The sequence below is a fragment of the Ascidiella aspersa genome, chromosome 2, assembly GCF_963924565.1.
Source record: "Ascidiella aspersa chromosome 2, kaAscAspe10.2, whole genome shotgun sequence".
Classification (NCBI taxonomy): domain Eukaryota; kingdom Metazoa; phylum Chordata; class Ascidiacea; order Phlebobranchia; family Ascidiidae; genus Ascidiella; species Ascidiella aspersa.
Window position 1 is genome coordinate 12,504,338 of NC_139448.1, and position 19,932 is coordinate 12,524,269.

The 19,932-nt window shown below is 33.2% G+C and overlaps 2 protein-coding genes across 2 annotated transcripts; one reads left to right on the top strand and one right to left on the bottom strand.

The window, feature by feature from the left end:
* The first annotated feature begins 7,959 nt into the window (after window positions 1-7,959).
* Window positions 7,960-17,257, top strand: LOC146163737 (alpha-1,3-mannosyl-glycoprotein 4-beta-N-acetylglucosaminyltransferase A-like). Its single transcript, XM_083381027.1, has 10 exons — window positions 7,960-8,095; window positions 8,697-8,867; window positions 9,599-9,718; window positions 10,002-10,216; window positions 10,307-10,540; window positions 10,612-10,731; window positions 10,944-11,107; window positions 13,145-13,245; window positions 15,149-15,339; window positions 16,068-17,257. Exons 1-10 carry the CDS (start codon window positions 8,039-8,041, stop codon window positions 16,261-16,263), a joined length of 1,569 nt encoding a protein of 522 aa, XP_083237153.1. The 5' UTR covers window positions 7,960-8,038; the 3' UTR covers window positions 16,264-17,257.
* Window positions 17,205-19,398, bottom strand: LOC146163738 (uncharacterized). Its single transcript, XM_083381029.1, has 6 exons — window positions 19,243-19,398; window positions 19,044-19,137; window positions 18,801-18,943; window positions 18,492-18,680; window positions 18,250-18,395; window positions 17,205-18,049 (listed from the first exon to the last, which is right to left on the bottom strand). The coding sequence occupies exons 1-6, from the start codon at window positions 19,315-19,317 to the stop codon at window positions 17,947-17,949; spliced, it is 750 nt and encodes a 249-aa protein (XP_083237155.1). The 5' UTR covers window positions 19,318-19,398; the 3' UTR covers window positions 17,205-17,946.
* Window positions 19,399-19,932: the final 534 nt, after the last annotated feature.

Here is a 19,932-nt window from a genome sequence, read left to right on the forward strand (position 1 = left end):
TAAATAATATTTGAATCACAAAAATCGATACTTACACTGTCCGCATTTGCGAAATAATCAATATTTACGTCGTCGAACGGAACGCACCCGACTCAAAAATATATATACAGAACGACGACTGCTTAGTTTCGACGAAAAATTCATGTACTTACACGACCACATCAGGAAACAATTCTAAATCATTTTTTTGTTGTTACCAGCATACGCTTCAAAAGATTACAAAGTTACAGACCAGGGTGACCAGCCTTTTGACGGCCAAAGACTAGGAATTTCTCCTTTTTAGAATGCGTTTGGCTGTATATTTTTTTATTTGTCCTTTTGGCGTTTTTTGACCTTAGAAATAAATTAGCAATACATGCAGGCATTTCTAGTAAAAAATATTACCATTTTATTAGGCTACTGTAATTTCTGCTAAAAGTGTGTGCGCTGGATTGCAGAAGCAAGTTCGGGGTATGGGTGGAAATTTTAGATTTCTAACGTAAACATTAAATGCTGTTTAGGGACCATGAATTCGAAGGACATATGTTGCATATTGCACCTAAAGTATAAGCTTTTATATTGAATAATAACAGCCTACCCCGATTGATATTTACTACAAGCGATGACCCTTTTTGCACTATCGAGCCCAGCGCAATTTTGTTTACGCAACGTTAATATAAAAAAAAAAAAAACGGCGGGCCCGTGCAACTTGCACCATATGGTCTGGACAAAACCTGTTCATTCTGTGTAGGCTACAGTTTGTCCGGCTCTATCACTCATGTTGTCAGTTAACTTCCTGCCGCGTGTGCAATTTCGTTCGTCGAATGCCTGTCGATGTATTATACAAAACCAGCTTCTTAGTAGGCTACTGTTCACTTATGGAGTTGTGTACGTTTACGGAGGTAAAATTATTGAACGTAAGTGTCCTAAACATGTAAGTACTGATTTGCCGTTTGTCATTCGTCTTAATTAGTATTTCATTGTGGTTTGCACCCACAGTTTCAAATCTCGGTGGTAGATTTTAGAAATTGACTAAGCAGTAGATTCTCATATTATAGACTGTAGGTATGACCATAGAGCACTAATACTAGAGAGGTAACTGATTGTTCACTCAAGCGTGAAATCAATCATAACTTTTCTTGTTTAGCAAAAAATACATATTTTTTAAAACAATAAGGTAATAAACAACTTTATTCTTTGGAATAAAGTTTTAGTTTTGCAAAAATTAAACAAATAAAGAATCGCGACACCTTTTTATTCGACCAGCCTCTGCAGATTGGTCACGCTTGGATGAAGCGTTGCCACGTGACCATTTTTACTTGATTTTGCTGGTAATTGCATAGGACGTTTTAAAATTTTCTCAAAGTTTTCTCTAATAAATAAAAAGCAACCCCCGGTAATTATTTTTTTGGATACAAAACATACCTTAAGATGAATACAGAAGAAGTAACGTGCCTAGAGAAGGAAATTGACCTGATTGTCATCGAAATTGATCAAGAGATTGGGGCTAACAGTGCAAAATGTTTAGGTCATCCTGGTGCTACCACAACTGATGTATCACCTCAAGAAGTGGAAAAAATTTATTCTATAGCTGCAAAAATGGCTAAAAATGTAATGATAGATGTACCAGACGTATGTACTGATGTCCGCAGATTGTATATCCAATCAACTATAGAGGAATTTATACTTAACCCCAAACCAGAATTGCTGTACAAAAAATATGCGCAAGTTTGCAAAAATGCATGCGACTTTCTAGGAATGCAACAAGTTGTTGCAGCTCAGTTCTTGATCAAAATCTTCGATGCCATTATTGTAAATCAAGAAGAAAAGGCAAAGCACGCGGTGGCAGGTGTTACTACACGTGAAACAGGTAAAGTTGTATGGTTTTTTGCACATGTGTTATTATCTGTAGATGCTAAAATTGTACAAATTTATTTCAGAAATTTTGGAGTATGTTGGTAGATACGTAATGCGAAAAGCTTTTGTTAAATATGGAAAAGCAGTCCCTGATCTTCTGAATGGATTTTGCCAAGATGCACCTCAGGGAGTGTTTTCCATGTCAATGCAAAAACCTGGATGTATGTTACTCTACCCTTCTACCAGAATGTTAGGACTACTTTTGAGAGTCTACTACTTGCACAATAGAGAAATAGCTAATAAAGTGAAAGATATTAATTTTTTTAACATTTATAAACAACTGAACAGTGACCCATTTTACAATCGATTTGTTGAAACACAAAGTACCAAATTCGACACTTGTCAAACAAAAACAGAGGAAGTAGTAAGATATATAATGCATCTTTTTATTAAAGTCCTTGGACATAATTTTGCTAAACACTTACTTCAAAAGTACACGAAACAGTCAGCAAAACTTACACGTGGCTTAAGAGGGGACCTTAAAGTTCCCAAAAAATAAAGCATTTGTTTCAACATTGTACGTTTTATGTGTTAGTAACTCGAATATAATAAATGCAGCAATATTTTATTTATTTTCTAATCTCTGGTGTTTGGGAAGAGGTTCATCACATACTGATGTCCAAGCATTGAGTTTACCATAAGTAGTGTTCCCACCCTTGATTTTTTTAACACACTTGCGTTGCGAAAGCGCAGATACTCCATATCCAACTTGGGAAATGTCAGGGTTGGTATTGCGCCGCATGTAAGCCCTCTACAAAAAATTGCATCGTTTATTATATATTTTAATTGTACACACAATTACCTACCAAATTTCCAAAAAAAGCTTCAAGAACATCTTGAGTCAACATGCACAAGCACACATAATCCATTCCATTGCATAACAACCTTTTAGTCAAAAAAATAATATTTTTTGTAGTAAAAAATAGACCCTCAAGAGTAGGTTTGGCCAAAATTCTCTTGTGTTCCCCAGGATGTTTGTTATTAACTTCATCCTACAAAAAGTACCTAATGTTATTAGAAGTACTGTATCATTATACTCAATAACTAAGTGGAGTACAAACTTTCCAATCTAATAGATATTTTAAAAAAACGTCTTGGAGCCAAACAAGTCTGGAATCTGCAACTGTACGGATTGGATCCCTTGCATTGCATGTCACTATTTGAAACCACCTGTAAAAAAACATTTAATAATACTGTCAACCACAAATCATTACACAAAGTAAATACTCACTTGTCAAATAGTAAAACAAATTCTGATGTTCCTTCGGATATTTTAACATCCTGAAGAAGTGCCTGGCCAACTGACCAACTCAAAACCTCTTTAGCAAATGAAACTCGCATCTAAAAGGATACAACCTCTTTAGCGCAACATAAATAAAATTAAAATTGATCTTCAGCCTAATTTTAAAAACAAACCTTATTATAAGAATTTAAATTCATATTTGTTTCTGATAGTTTAGTTTTATGCAAAGGGCGACTCTTTTCAATTTTGTGTAGCAATTGTATATGTGTCCACAGTATGTCATGTCCATTTTTGTGCATATACTTTCTCCCACCTGCTTTTGAGGCATACAGCGAGTTGCGTGCAGTCTAAACAAAAATAGTTGTATTTTAGCTGCAATTTAACATACTCATTGCTTTTGGCATTTGTTACATACCTTTAGGAGATGGCTTGTATCACTGCAAAGAAGTATTGGCTCATCATTGTAGGGATTTGGAGCTGAATATATGCTATTGTGTTCAGGTTGTCGTCCACTAATCAATTCAAAAAATTTCCGGTTAATGCTTGCCCCATCTGCTACTACTGCATGAACATGAACATTTTCTTTTTCACATATTCCAACTGCTTCCCAAAACATTGACACTAGTTGGAATGCTGGAGTTGTTGTTGTAGGCCACCAAGAAAGTGGCATTGAAATTTCCTTTTTAAAAGAGCGCACATAGAACACTAAATAATAATAAAAAACATGTTATTCACTAATTCATAATGACAAAAAAATATTCTAAATATTTACTGCAGATATGTGATGCTATAGTTTCTTCACAAGCTCTGTGACCATAATCTGTAAATCCAACCAATTTTCCATACTGGTAAACCAAATTTTCCTTTACTGCATGCCAAAATGAGTAAAAATTAGCTTTTTAAGATTTAAAAAACTCAAAACTTAGAAAAGTACTTTTCATTTCATCAATAGTAATGAATGCATCAACAGGTCTAGATAGCTTTGCTAGTTCCAAAAATATTTGTTTGTTTATACCAGCTGAACCCGTTCCAGAGATCCTAAAATAATAAACCAATTATGGTATCTACTATACAGTTTAATTTTTGAAAAAATACCTATAATGGCGTAAAGTCTTTGCTGATGGAAGTACAAGTACTCCAGTCGTTGATAGATGTCTGTACGCAGCTGGAGATCGAGCATAAAGTTCAATTGCCCATCTGATAACATCAGGGTGATATCGATGACCATTTATTGTTCGGTTTGCATTGTTGTGTTGGTTTTCAAAAAACATTTTTTGCCATGCATTCATTTCTCTCACTTCTTTTTTAATTAAGTCCTAACAAATCATTTAACGTTTGATTTCATGCTTTTATAAATCTTAATGATACAGATCATTTTAGGAAACACAGAAGTGTTTTACCCCTATATCAGCATGAAGATCTTCAGTCACTACTACACCATTCTCGTAACTTTCATCTGGCACATCTGTTTTTGTTGCATATTTGCGGTTATATGCTGTCTTTACATCATACCTCATACAGTTAATGCAGTTTTCCCCGAATTTTACTACATAAATACATTCTAAAAATATTTACAGTGTAAGAAGAACACAACAAATGTTTTACCGTAAACATCACAGTTTGGAGATCTAATAATCTTTTCTGATGCCAAGTGGTTTTCTTCCCACCATTGAAGTACTTGTATAGATGTATTTTTTGTTGCCTGATTTACACCTTTGCATATGCTCATTTCTTCAAGCTTAACTGTACAAGTTGTAACATTGTTGTTTGCAAATAAGTGTCATTCAAAACTTTAGTTATTTTAAGATAATACGCTGTTAAATGTCATACCCAGGAAAGAATTTAGGGTGGAATATTTAATGTCCAGCTTGGGAGAAACCAATCTCCACCCATGATATGCAATCCAATTTACTTCAATTGATGGTGATATACAGACACTGAACAAAATCATTAAAATAAATTAAGTATGCGGTGAAGTAATATACAATTACAAATTCAGTGGACCTCACAAACCTAACACTGGGATGAATGTAAGTTTTTTCATGAAGTTCAATAAAAAAACATTCCTGTCGTGTTGTAAAAGACCATTTACCTAAAATAATACTGCAAATAAACTTATATATTTGGGAGGTTTAAATTTACCTACCTCTAAATGCTTTTCCAATTTTTTTGCTTGCTAATTCTAAGTCATTTAAATTGGAGTGCCTAATCTTAGCTGAAGAAGGCTGTCTGTCTGTTGGTGGTTTTCTGGCTGACTAAGATTAATAAAAAATTAAAAGTTATAGACTACAACATTCAGATGCACTTACAAAATATATTTCGTTATAAAACTTACCTTTTCTTTATTGCAATGAGATTTTGTAGGCAGGAGCAATGTTGGAAGTGCTCCAATCGCTAATCGTTTTCTTGTTGCATGTGCAATAATTTTCTCTTTTTCAAAATGGGCTTCACAAATCGCCGCCCTGAATATATTATCATTTTCTTAAAACGAGCACTTATATACAGAAAAAACAGCAACCTACGTTTCCTTATGTAACATGTGTTTAATTTTGTCATTTTGGCAAGGATCTCTAAACTGCAAAATGAAATGACGCAAGCTTGTCCTGTGCGCTTTTTCCTCTTCATGTTTTGCCAAATCTGGTCTTCCTATGGCAAACAAAGACCTAACAAACTTTGATCGGTTTGTATAATTACACCCCGGAATGCAACAGTGTGTCATGTTCCTTTTTTTATCCACTGCTGTATCAAGCGACATTGGAAATAGTCGAATCTTACCCGGTTCATCCAAGCGTGACCGATCTGCCGATATTTACGAGTGTCGCCTCTAGTATCTAAGTGCTCTATGGTATGACCAAGTTATGTTTGATTACGATCGGCTGGCTTTGTTTTAAAACCTCATGATCGAGCACCTCGATAGTAAGTCACGGGAACAAACCCGAAACCAGGGAGACGAACTGAACCCGAACCGGAATTTTATGGACCGGCTTTGAGCCAATTTTTCCTCAACCGTAACTCAACGTGAACCGTTTTTCTTAAGATTTTAAGAAGCCGACTCGGACTAAAACCGAATATTTTGAAATAACCTCAACCTTAACCGAACCCGAACCTTTCAAAAAAGCAGTTCACTTTAACATGACGCTATAACCGTATCGTATTTTAGTCAAGTTATGCTATTTTCGTAATTAATGAAAAAAACAATATTCAGTGAATAAAACATTCCGGGTACGGTATTGAAGATTAAATTTTCACCAACTTCAAAGCCAGCGATTAGGTTAAATTTGTTACGTCATGATTCGCTTCATTAGGCCACATTGTTTATTTAGTTTAAATGTCTTTGCCCAGTCATAACACAACAGTAGGCGCTCGTCTAGAACCCTACCACAATGCACATTATTCGGGTTAGCGCTTGAGACAGGGTTGGTTAATGAATACAATAACACTAGACCCATCCAAACGCTAACTTTTTAACTGTGTTTGGACTCTATAGACCAGCGCCATAACGTTTACTGAAAATAACTTTATTTATTCTCAATATATTTGACAAAATGACTAAGTCCAAGTCAAGTCATTTGTCCAAAAGACTTGGGTCAAGCCAAGTCATTTTTGTCGAAAGACTAGAGTTAAGTCACTTAAAATCAGTGACTTTAGTCAGGTCAATTACTTAAGTCATTACAACACTGCAACGCAAGTCATCAATTTAAATTTCCATAAGTATGTGCGACAGATGCTGTAAAGACATGACACATATTTATCACATAACTCAGTGGATCAATATAATAAAACATATTGCTACCTTAAGCTAGTACACTATTGTGGGGATTTTTGTTTGGTTATTGCTCATACTTCGTGGAGTATACCAGATTTATGTTTATTTTTATGTTAATGGCTCATCTCGAAGTGGACTTTGTCTAAAATTATCTTGATTGCGACTTTGATGACTCTGATTATTTGTAACGCTTAATATTTTGCCCAGTTCCAATAAAATTTTAGTGCATTTGCATAAATCATCAGTGTGATTAAGTGCATATTTTATCTTTCACCTTGTTTTATGAGACTGATCATAAAGGCATATCATTTATTTAATCTTAAATGCGAAATTGATTAAATATATTAATTTTTTTTAGGGTTTTGAAATAAAGTTTGCTTAGGTGTTGGGGAGCTTTTTTATCATTAGTTTAAAATGAAATTTTTTTTTTAGTAAATTACCTTTTAAAGTAAAAAAATCTCTGCTAGCTCAAAAAATGGAACCTGTGTTGATCACAAAACGACAAATGCACAAGCCATATAATACTACTAGCAAACCTAGTCACAAATACAGTTTTATGTCACATAAGATAATACCCAGTACAAAGTATATACTTAGGAGCATAATGGTTGAAGTTTGTAGTAAGACGTAAAAAGAATATCAAAGCCCATACAGAAGTAGGTATCATTTTGAACGTTTCGAATAACTCTATTCAGTGTTGTTTTTAAGGTGTTTTGGGGGACCGAAACGGTCTCCCAAATTTCTCCAGCGGTTTCCCAAACTTTGGACTTGCAACTTTTTGGTATTTAAATGAAACACTCGCGGTCTCTTAAAACTACTTAGCGGTCACCCAAACCAAACCTTAAAAAAAACCCTGACTCTATTCATTTTCAACATCCAAATTATATACTGTTTAAAGAAGTTTTAGGACATAAAATCATCAAAGTGATGACCTTATATCTTTTTTTTACTTTTTAACATTTTCTATTGGTTAAATGTCAGTAGCTTTTTGTTGTACTGTTTACATTTACTTTATGCGTCCAAATAACCACATTCTGTCAACATTCTAGAAATTTCTAAGGCCCAATTTTTAAGTGATTTGTACAAACATCTGGTAATGTAAAAAACAACTTAGATTGTATTCATCTTCTTTTATGGGATTTGCTTCGATCGTGGTGTTTCATCAGATGGCAGCGATTTCACAGATGAAGGTATGCCTTTTAATAATACTTTAGCTTGGAGTAAAATATTCTGAAGATTCCCTGTTGATATTAGTAGGAAAATGTTTGAGCATAGGAAGCTATTTTTAATATAAGTTTTAAATTTGTGTTCTTCAGGCATACCTTTCAGGGACCTTCATATTGAGAAAAAAAATGCCTTTGCCAATGGGGGTAACTAGCACTGATCAGGAAATAAATAACACTTGTCAAATGTATCAGCAAAATTTCTCGTCCCACCCTGTTTTCTTTAGTGATTGGACCAGCCTTTTTATTTCATTTCGTTTCAATAGTTCTTTACTAACCATTGAATACGAAGGACTTTTTACCCTTTCTCATGCCCTTGTAAAATTCTGATGTTGCAAAAGCGTGTATTGTTAGTGATTTAGGCAAATCTTAATCTTAAAACCTTGCCAGTTGCATTTGGTTTTCCAACATAATGATGGCCATAGAGTGTAAATAATGATAGGACACATAGAAGCATTTTTTTATAACAAATAATTTAATTGCCTCATAATGGTAACTTTGGGTATGAAACATTTGTAATATTTTAAGATTTAAAACAAACCCTTAATTTTCCAATATTTTTATTCAGTTGATATTTCTTGGATTGTGTTCGTTAACTTTGGTATCATTGGTGATTAACACAAACATTGCATTCACTGTACGAGAAGCTGTAAAACCCAATAAACTTGCTATGGTTGTCCATGATGAGGTGCAGCATGTTTTCAGTCAGTTCAAAGGACTACACAAAGATTTCAATCTGGTTTGTGTTCTTGAATTTGTAACCCATCTTTAGAACTTGCAAATAGTTTTTCAGTTCATACAAAATTTTATATTTGTTTGCAAAAAGTAAAAAAAACAACAATAGAGTTATGTTGACTTTACAATGGAAGGTGGTTTGCTATAATATAAATTAAGAGTTACACACCTAGTTGGAAGTCTATACCACTGGTCAGCAAACTGTGGGCTGCGGCCTAAATGTGTAGCTTTTTATCAATTTTTGGTGGGCTGAGAGCTATTTAAAATTAGTTCAGTTTTATGATGTTCTGTGACTAGGAGTTTTTATGTTTGCTCATTGTTGCACTACAGTGAGACCACCATGTCATACCTCCGGGCCTAAACTATACATTTAGCTAAATTTAACTGTCTAACAACCTTTTTTTTGCTTTAGTAAAACTTTTATCTGTTTTAAAGAAATTTCTTTCGCCAAAGGCTCTATGCTACTTTGACATGCTGTGTCTTGTGACTCATAAACTCTATCCAATTTGGGGTTAAATTGAACTGTAACAGCAATTGTTGTGATGTCATTGTGGTTTCATCAAGGGTGCCTTCTTCAATAGCTCTTATAGGAATATTTTGGGCCTAGACAAAAAAGTTTGCTGATCACTGGTCCACAATATTGATAAATATGTTTGATTTTCAAACTAACTTGAATGTTATTCAGCTGTTACATGCGAAACCTAAAAATGGATTTATTATTTACATACTCTACAGAGTTTTATGAATAAAAGCCTTCCTGCTGGTGCCACTTATAGATCGTTTGATAAAACAAAACATTCTGGTTCATATCCACAAAAATTGGACAACATGGATGAAAGTCCATTTCTATTTCATGTAAGTATTGAGGGGGAATTGGTCATGTTTTGATTCAAAGGGTTATTGGGCTTTAAAATCTTAATATATTCCATCTATTATGCAAAGATTCATTAGTTATGCAATAGCAATACATGGATATGCAATTGTATTTAATTCTGTTTTGAACCATTTTGTATTTTTTTTCCACTTGTTCGGCCCATAAAGAATTATCAGAGGACACAACTTTAAAAAAACATCAATATATAAAACAACATTTTAAGCTTTGATGAACAAAATTTTCCACAATTGTTTTGCTTTGCAGAAAAACTTTACACCCAGTTTTGTTCTTGGAGAAGGGCGAAGGAAACCTGTTAATATAGTGATTGGTATACCCTCTGTTAAACGAGAAGCTGCTGACTATTTAATTGAAACACTACAAAGCCTTTTCAGCCAAGTATATCCTGTGAATGAGGACCAAATTGCAATTGTCGTTTTTATTGCAGAGAGTGACAGAAATTACACCGAACATCGGTTACAGTAGGTGTTTAACAACATGTACTATATGAAACAATGTCGTGTATATTTTGTTGCTTTGTTTTTTAATTGACTTTTAAAAATTATTACCAGAAAACTGTACAAAGCATTTACTAGTGAAGTTGATAGCGGTTTATTGCAAGCGATTACTCCTCCTGAAAACTTTTATCCTGCGTTTGATGCTCTTCCTGAAACACTTGGGGACTCGCAAGATCGAACAAAATGGAGATCAAAAGAGGTTCTGGATACAGCCTATCTCATGTTCATATGCAGAAACATGGCTAAATATTACCTAATGTTGGAAGATGATGTTCTTGCCTTGAAAGGGTAGATAAAAGCTGTTTGCAAATTTATATTCCAATGCTTTACTGTCGTTAATTGAGACTGTTTTTTGGAAGGTATTTTGAGTCAGTGAAAAGTTTTTCCACAGTCAAAGAAAACGATGACTATGTTTTTCTCTCATTGTCTATGTTTAATTCCATTGGAAAACTTTTTCGTTCTTCCACCATTCCCAAATGGTTAGTAGAAAATACTGCGTAGTGATATTATTTTTGTGTCTTTTTACTTTGTTAGTAATTTTTTTGTGTTCTGTTTCTCACAAAGATTAACTGTGCTTATTTTAAAATCAAGAATAAAAATTACTTATTTTAAAATCAAGAATAAAAACACCAATACTGATGGAATCGTCTAAACTCTTGAGCTAGGCCCTTTTTATGTCACTTTTCTACAGGACTTCATATCTCATGACTTTCTTTGGAGAAAAGCCAATTGATTGGCTCATGTTTGATTATATACGCTTGGTTTCTTGTAACCCAAGTATGAATGTGGATACTTGTGACAGAGTAGTGGCGGAAATGAGACCACAGTATCGATTGGGATTATTTCAGCATATTGGTAAGACAACAATATTTTCTATTATAATTATATTGATGAAGGAAGCAGCCAATCTATCAATCTCCAATGCAGTGGTTCTCAACCTTTTTTCTTTAGTGGCCCATTTTCGTTGCACAAAAATTCTGTGGTTCAATAAATTTTATGAAAAGAAGGTTAGGAATAAAATGGACACCACCCATGAAAAAAATTCTCATTATTGATTAACATAAAAATGCTTTCCATTAGATCACTAAATTTACATCCTCATTTTACATGGAATTGCATAGCTTAAGGTCTACGACCTTCTTAACTGATTTGCTTTGGCGTCCTGGTGCTCCATCAAAGGTTGCCATTGCGCCAAACGTAATCTCACTCATGAAAAGTTACAATTTTAAAGGGTTCCTTTTATATTCCGGTTTATATCATTGGGCATGCTGTTTTATAAAGATAAGGCAACATACAACACCCATGTAATAAAAAATTGTGGAGTTACAGCCTAATGTTGGTATGGCCAATAAACTCGCTTGTTAAGTCTTCAAGCATGTCACAAGGAAAAAAGGTGAACCCTGCTCTAGTCTATGACTTTGTCAGCAAGATTTATGTTGTCACAATTGCCTATTGAGAATAAATAATCGTATTTGGAAAGTTTTTTGTTTAGCGACAGACATTTCTTTATTATGAGCATAGTAGATTGCCACTATCTTGTCATTTTTTTGCCAGAACAAATGGGCATAAACTTTACTAGAAGAACAATTTGTTAGGACGAAATTTATGTCTAAGCAAAAAATCATTTTATCAATGGACATTAATGTTGTTGGTGTTATAAGTAAGCATTTTGAAAGTTTGGTGCCTATGGTTACAATGTAGGATTCTATCATACAATGCGCAAAGTATGCTACAGGATTCAAGATCAACTTTAGGCCAATATTAAGCAAGTATACACCACAGCATAATTGCTAGGTAACGGTAACACAGTACTGGCAGTGGTCTCTTTGTATTCCTGGCAATATAATGTTTTGACTGCTTCAACAGATCAGTTTGTAGAAGTAAAACTAAAACACAACTATGTCTGATGAACCCACTGAATTTGTGAAACTGCACTTATTTATATGGGCATAAAAGTTTGATCAACAACCTGGTGTGAATATTATGTTTTATGTTTTGTTTTTTTGCGGTTATGCAAAACGATTTAAACAACTTCTTCAAATGGAAGTAGTTAAGAAAAGTTAATTATTTGTAAGATTATCTTTCGATAACATTATACATGTTAGTAAATGGCTTTGCGATTAGTTGCTGTTTTGTCACTAAGGCGCATATTTTGAATAATCCCTACAAAAAATAAAAGTCAAATAATTAAATAAAAAAATCATTAGGATTCAATATTCGGGATTCATTATTCTAGATTAGAAACCTACTATTCTAGAATACCTTGGGATTCTACTTTAAGCATCCCTAGTGTTACGATTATTGCAGCATCTGTACTTTACGCTTTGAATGAGGTAAAACACAATTTTGTCTATAGCATACAAAACATGTGATAAAAATGTGCTTATAGAGAATAGTTTTGTGCGGTGTAACTATCATTTCATAAAAAGGAATACCCTAAAATGCTCACAACAGTTAAACTTCAACCACTTTTTGAGAGAACAATTTTAATGCAGACAGCCTAACTCAGTAGATAAAAAAGTGGTGCACAATTGCATTTCTTAAGAGTAAGAAGTTTTAAATTAGTGGTGTGAATTGTGTATTTTGTTATTCTGTACACATTAACACAAAAGAAAAAACCTCAAACTACAGAGAAAAATACCCTGGGTCTTAACCCAGGTGCAAACAAGAGACAAAATATAGCGGTTTGGTTTCATGTTAGCTCAAGGTGCATGATCCTATTACATTGAGAAACTTTACAGCTTTGCACCTGTATAGCTCAATTTGTGTAGTGACTGTTTCGGCAAGCCTTTCGGGAGACATCGGGTGCATACTTAAATGATACAGCATTTTGTCCTTAAACATGCAAATATGTTCCTTGGTGAGATCAGTCTTTTATCTTGTTTAATTAAGGTAAAAGGTCCTCATTAACTGGAAAGGCTCAGTTGATTGAAGACCAAAAGTTTTCCTTTCAATCGCCACTTTCAAATCCTCATCATAATGTAGATGCCCAGGTTTGTAAACAATACTTGCTTGTTGATATCCACAGTTGTGCCACGTTTAAGTTTAAACAAACAAGGGTTTTGATTTGGCCTAATTATTATTGGCTAAAACTTTAAATAGATCAAACAGCACCATCATCATAAAGTATATGATTTAACCCAGTGTTTCTCAACGTTTTTTACTTGGGGGCGCACCTAGAGACATATGAAAACGTGGTGGCGCACCTTGCGAGTGCGAAATTTGTGAGGTGTACCGGTATTTGTTTTAAATTGCTTGCAATTTTTCATTATATAGGCTTTTTAGTTGCAAATTTTTAAAGGGACTCCAGCCTTTAGACCAAAATTGGAACAATATTAACTTCGGAATAAAAGACAGTTAGGAATAAGGCGTAAATAGGACTAATACCTAATAGTCTTAATAATGACGAAATGGAAATCAGACCTAAATGGCCCAAATAAGGCCTATACAACCTTTTGTTTAATCCCAAATCCAACCCATAACTATTACTAACTTTTCTAATATTTTCTACCCTAACCAAATTGCTAACATCACCCATAAGCCAAAACAGGTGCAAAAAACCGTGACAAAATAGCGGCGCCCAATTATCGACAGCAAACGGCCAATTTCAGACAGGTGGCCCCCAATCATCCTATACCCTTTCCCTACAGCAGTGCTTCTCAACCTTTTTTCGCAGCGACCCAAATTATAAGCGTAAGTATGACAATTAAGCTTTGGCGACCAAATTGTTTTATCTTGTAAGCAAAATAAAAACTATAGCTTCTTGTAAGCGAACAAAAAATATGCATTAGCATAAAAAATTTCGAATTTTAAAAAATATTTTAAGACATTATTTGTATTGCTTCCTTAATTTCCAAATTGAAAAATCTTTCTCAGAACCAATCTTAGTTGATATAAACATGTGAGCTACTGCGGTCGGCGACTCAACCAAATCAAACAACCCTTAGGTTGAGAAGCACTGCCCTACAGTCTTAGGCTTTATTTTGTTTATTTAAGTCTTATTCAGATTAATTTTGGACTTATTTCGACATGTTTAGGCCTTATCTAAACTATTTAAGATATTATTCTGTTGTGGTTATTACTGGAAATTTGGCGTTATTATGTTGGTGGTCTTATTACTATGGTATCATAGATTATCTGATTTAGATATTGCTGCTTTGTAATTCTTATTATGTTTTCTACTTTAAGTACTGTGAAATTAATGAGCTAAGCTTAATACAAAAGTAAAAAATATATATATACGTTTTATTTATTAATTTTTTTTCATTTTGCTAGCGGCGCACCTGTTACCTTCCATGGCGCACCAGTGCGCCACACTGGTTGAGAAGCGCTGATTTAACCAATAAGAAGTATAGTTGATAAATATTTTCCTCCAACTAATACTTTTAAGAGTATATTTAAAATTTATAGTTCTGGGTTTTAATAGTGTGATTAGATTTTGACTAATATTACTTTTTGAATCAATGCCGCAAACTGTGTTTTATGTTTTTGCCAACTATTACCTAATACCAATATTGATTTTGTTATATACCCATCGTAATAATTTAAATGAATTATCTTTATCTACCTGTTTAATCATGCAACTCTATGAACAAATATATGAAAGTTAAAAAAAAAGGTCAAATATGAAAGTTAAAAAATTAGCAGCCAATCTATCTAGAAATTTGTTTGCTTTAAGAAAACACTATATAATGTTCCAAATTTATTAATACTGAAATACAAGTACAAGCGGCATATTAGTCTATCTGAAATTTTAATTATTATTATGAACCAAATGTTAAATTAAAACAGAATTTGCTCTAGGCTTTACTGCAACCTAATATTATTATGACAGTATTCCTGTTTTTAAAAAAGATTTTTTATAAACTGCAGCAATGCTATAGCCTGCTTTTATAGGTTAGCACAACTTTTAAAGCAGAGGATAACAGCAACGCTGAACTACTTTACAAAGACAGTGGAGGCATGAACAGCCACTTTCTTGTTTCTCAATCTTCTTTAAATGACCATCTTTCCATTCAATTTGAAAAGTTAGTTGATGTTGAAAAGATTCTTGTTAAAACCGGAAATGGATTTACGGATAAAAGAAGGTATGAAATATTTTTGTTTAATTTTTGGTTATTTGAATTAAAATTTGATCAAAACTTGTATGGTAAACTTTTTATGTGTTTTTTATTTTATTGTCAGAAGCATTTTAATACAATTGATATCCTACTGATTTTATGCAAGCCATTTGATAGAACTTTAATATAATAAAACATCACTGAAACTTAGTATACCAGATGGCTTCAGAACAGCTAATACATGGGTGTCCAACAAGCGGCTGGCATGCGACCTAGTAAAAAATGGGACACAAGCCCTCCCAAAAAAATACTAAAATTGTTATTTAGCCAATTGCCAAAAAAGCTCAATTTGTTATTTAGCCAATTGCCATTGTTAGTTCACAATATACTTTTGATATAGTAACATTATACTGTCTGGAGGCTAGCATTCACATAATATTATATAGCTTGGTGTGAAGAAACAAAAGTCAGCTCACCGAGAGACACTTTGATGTAGTGGTGCGCATTTCTACTAGATATTTTTGTTTCAAGTTTAAATAAACGTTCTTATTTTTGGTAAAAAAGCGATTTTATGATTAAAAAGAACCGGTTCGGTTACGAAACTTTGGCACGGGAAGAAGTTATAAGATAAAAATTGGCACGCCGGCATGTTTGAGTTGGACACGCCTGAGCTAATACTTTTATGGCTTACCAGTCTAATGGATTTGTAGATAGTACATCATATCTTAGCAACTATTTATATATTGTGTTTCTAGGTATTGCAAATCTTGTGCAGTTTTAGAGACTCAAGCTAACCACACTTCAAGTTATTTTCTATGCACCAGTGCAGATTCTCAAGGAAACCTTGAATGCCATCCACAGCATAAAATCTCCGGTTTTAGGATTCGCAACAAAGTTGCAATGGAATCACCGGTTTGGTTTCATGTGTTGTTTGTTAAAACTAGGTATTAGCTTTAAGACTACTTTATCATTTTTTTGTTATGGTGTATCCTTCTCACCAATCATGTATTATCTAGATCAAATGTTGCCATTTATTAATCTTACTTTAGGAAAACTGACAACGTGTTTAAAGTGTTTAGTTTTGCAAACAGGTTGCAGTATTTTAGTATGTTTTGTTTTTACAGATTAAGCTCACATGCATTGGTTTAGATGTTCATAGTCATTTTCTTTTAAATATGTAACTAGGCCCTTTATTTTTTAGCATACATTTACATGTGTAAAACATATGATCATAGTGTTGTAATTTTTTGCTGTAAAACATAGTATTTCATGTTTTTTATAGTTAATTGTGCTGAAGACTCGTGTTTCGTTGTTTTTTAAGTGTGATGCTAATTTATATTGGTAAAAGCTCAAAATACTGCTAAGTTTATGTTCATCTAAAAACTGTGAAAAATTTGGGCCTTTGTTTGTTAAGTAAGGTTTTGTAGCAGAGAAGTGTCTATTTTCCACAGTTATGCCTGCATTTTTTTTAAAGTCAGTGTTTTTTAGTCTTTGCAACTTATGGTTAACCTGTAATCTAAAAGGATAACAGGAGTACTGACAAAACCTTTTTATGTGCTGAATTCCTGTTGTCAAATTGTTATTGTGCGTACTAAACGTTACGTTGTACACCTGTGCTGTGTTATACAACACCTTTTTTATCGGCTGAATTCCTGTAGTCTAATTGTTACTGTCGATACGAAATGTTTTGCACATTCCAGTTTTCAAGACAGTTCACCCAAACAGCATTTGTACTGTTGCTATGTGATTTAAATTTAGTGAAACTTGTTTGTTATATTTGTGCATTTCAATGTTTACATGCAAATACTCCTTTTAGGGTTAATGGTTGCAATCTCTATATACATTTTATTTTAATTTTTGATTTGTTGTATTCTGTGATACCATAGTCAGTGCAATGTGAAAGTTTATATTTGAATTACATTCCTCATAAAATAACATAATAATTTATGCTGTTCATTATTTTATATGAAGGATGGCCACTCAATACTTTTTAGTTACACAAAAGTAGAAAATTAAATCCAGTTTTAGTTTATAGTTTAGCTATAAGCTTTAAGTACACCTTAAAATAAACAAGTTTCTTTTTGCCTTCTACAAACCACGATAAGGTGTACGGCGATATTGTTATTACAACAAACAACAAAGCAGTGTGTAAAAATGATTAGATATTGTGATCTCTATGATATTGCAATACAAACTGCTATAGAATTAAATTACAAAATATCAACAACACTATTCTGCATGTCCCTTACAGCAGGGGTAGCCAACACGTCTATATATGTGTTACATCATTACAGTAGCAGTTGCAAACAAGTGGAACGTTAAAATGACTAATTTTTGTCTGAACAAGCCTAATAAAGCATTTGTTGATGTAACCAATTAACCTCCATCGCTGGCTTGGAATGTAATTAACGCTTAAAATGTTTAATAGGTGGTTTGTGTGACTTTTTACCGAACCAATTGATTGAGAGTCTCTAAAAAATATTTCAGTCGATCCTAATCAAACATAAGTTGGCTACACCTGCCATACATAAACATCAATAATTGTTCTCCTAATATACATAACATAGTTAACAGAACTTTTAAAAAGTGATAATTGAATTGTTCTTATGTGATAAAAATTCTAGAGTGTTGTGGTCAGGCAATTGTACATGATTCGCTTTGAAATAACTCGGGATGATCATCACCTGTTAATGGAATGCCATCCAAGTACTCAAGGTTGGGGAATCTTGAAAAAGTCCTGAAAACAAAGAGACATGTCGCTTTCACTACAACATTAATTTTTCCGCTGTTGTTGTATGTGTCTTTGAAAACAAGTTTTCGCCAAAATTGTAGGTGTTACTTGATTTAACTAAACACTATACTAAATAACTGTACTGTGATTTTCAAGTATTTTGGAACAAATAAAAATGAAATAAATATATAATGTCAATTTCAAACCTGCTTCGATAATCAGCTGTAAACTGAATTGGATTCAGTGACAAATGTAAAGTTTTAAGATTTGTAAACCGTTCAGCACCTTCTAGTGTGGATATTTTGTTTTCACTAAGGTTCAAATGTAAAACTTCAGACGCGTTCGGAAGATTCTAAACATTGCAAACCAAATAATAAGAATAAATTATGCAACAAACAACTATTAAAAAAAATAAATAACAAACCCTAAAAGGACAAAATAAACAAACCTTAAAAGTCTTGAAGTGGTTCTTTCCCAAGTTGAGCATGTGGCACTTAGGTAGGTTAACAGATTTTAAATTACTCAGAGAATTGTCAAATAGATGTAGTTGAACACAGTTCTTCAGCAATCGAAGAACTCGTGTAAAATTCTTAACCTGATAATCATGACCGAGATCTTGATACGAAAAGTTTACAATCTGCAATTATGTATAACATTTTTTTTTGATTATTTTTTTAATACAATATATATGTATTTTTATTTAGCAAATGTCCAATATAAAAATTGATGAGCATAAAATAGTTTCATAATTTTTAACCTTTGCTTCAGACCAATTCTCTTTTTTGTTTTTATAATCATGTCTGATTTTTGGTTTTCCATGTTTCCTTCCTTTTTCAGCATCACTGTCACTGCTACTTGAACTGCTGCTGCTACTACTGCTGCTACTAGATATATCAGGACCTAAACACAAATATGCTTAGATAAGTATCAAAAAGGTAAACTTGGCACTATAGCTTGGTTTGTTGTTATCAAACATACTATCCATATTCTGCTTTTTTACCCTTGCGAATTCGAGGAGAATGCAGCTCATTTCCTTTGATTTTGTTTTTATGAAGCTGGTGCCATATTGCAAATCTAAAATGATTTCCAGGAAGCTGTATAAAAAATACTTTTTATCATACCACATGTTGTATTTGCCTTGGGATGGAACATTTCTGTACAGTGTTTAACCAAAATATTGAAATTACAATAAATCTTACCTTATCTGGAGGAATAAATGATGAACTGTCTGTTGGCTGTGTTACTACTAATGCTGGGGTAGTTGCAGTTTTCATTGTATATTTACGAAAATCACTAAAGTAAAGTCAGAAATTAAATTTGTTTAATGTTAGGTAACTGTAAAATATATGTGCTAATTAGTAAAAGTCGATAGACTACACAGGATGGCAGTATTACATATCCCGCTTTTATCAAAAGTTTTATGTAATATTAACTATCATGTTTTTAACAGTACCATATAAAATATGGAGTCTGCAGAGGAGGCCTTGCCAATTAAAAAAAATACTGTTCACACAAGAGCAAACTATTTGAAAGTTTGTTGTTCACCTGTTTTATACCTCTCATACCAAAAAATTGGTTATATTAACAATTTTGTTTTGTAAGTGTAGTCAAGTTAAGTCAACAACAACCGGGCCATTGTTACCTGTATTGACATTGTTAAACAGCTTTCTGTTTAATTTAAAAACAATATCTTAAGTCTGGTGTTATACTTCTAATGACCTATTTTAATGGCGTAATACCTGCAATGATAAATTAATATCTGTTTGGTTTCCTTAGCGTCAGATTCTAGTCTCAACTTTGTGCTTGTTCAATAATTATCAACACGCATTACACCATAGCGTAGTAAATATGCTTGGTAGGCCATATTTTAAGTTGATAAGATAGTCCTA

Excerpts from the sequence above, each read along its gene's own strand:
- LOC146163737 (XM_083381027.1), top strand. The coding sequence starts at position 8,039 with ATGGGATTTGCTTCGATCGTGGTGTTTCATCAGATGGCAGCGATTTCA. Across the intron at positions 9,719-10,001 it reads AAAGTCCATTTCTATTTCAT|AAAAACTTTACACCCAGTTT; the intron begins GTAAGTATTGAG and ends TTTGCTTTGCAG. Across the intron at positions 10,217-10,306 it reads TACACCGAACATCGGTTACA|AAAACTGTACAAAGCATTTA; the intron begins GTAGGTGTTTAA and ends AATTATTACCAG.
- LOC146163738 (XM_083381029.1), bottom strand. The coding sequence starts at position 19,317 with ATGAAAACTGCAACTACCCCAGCATTAGTAGTAACACAGCCAACAGAC. Across the intron at positions 19,138-19,242 it reads CATTTATTCCTCCAGATAAG|CTTCCTGGAAATCATTTTAG; the intron begins GTAAGATTTATT and ends TTTTTTATACAG. Across the intron at positions 18,396-18,491 it reads ACCACTTCAAGACTTTTAAG|AATCTTCCGAACGCGTCTGA; the intron begins GTTTGTTTATTT and ends TGCAATGTTTAG.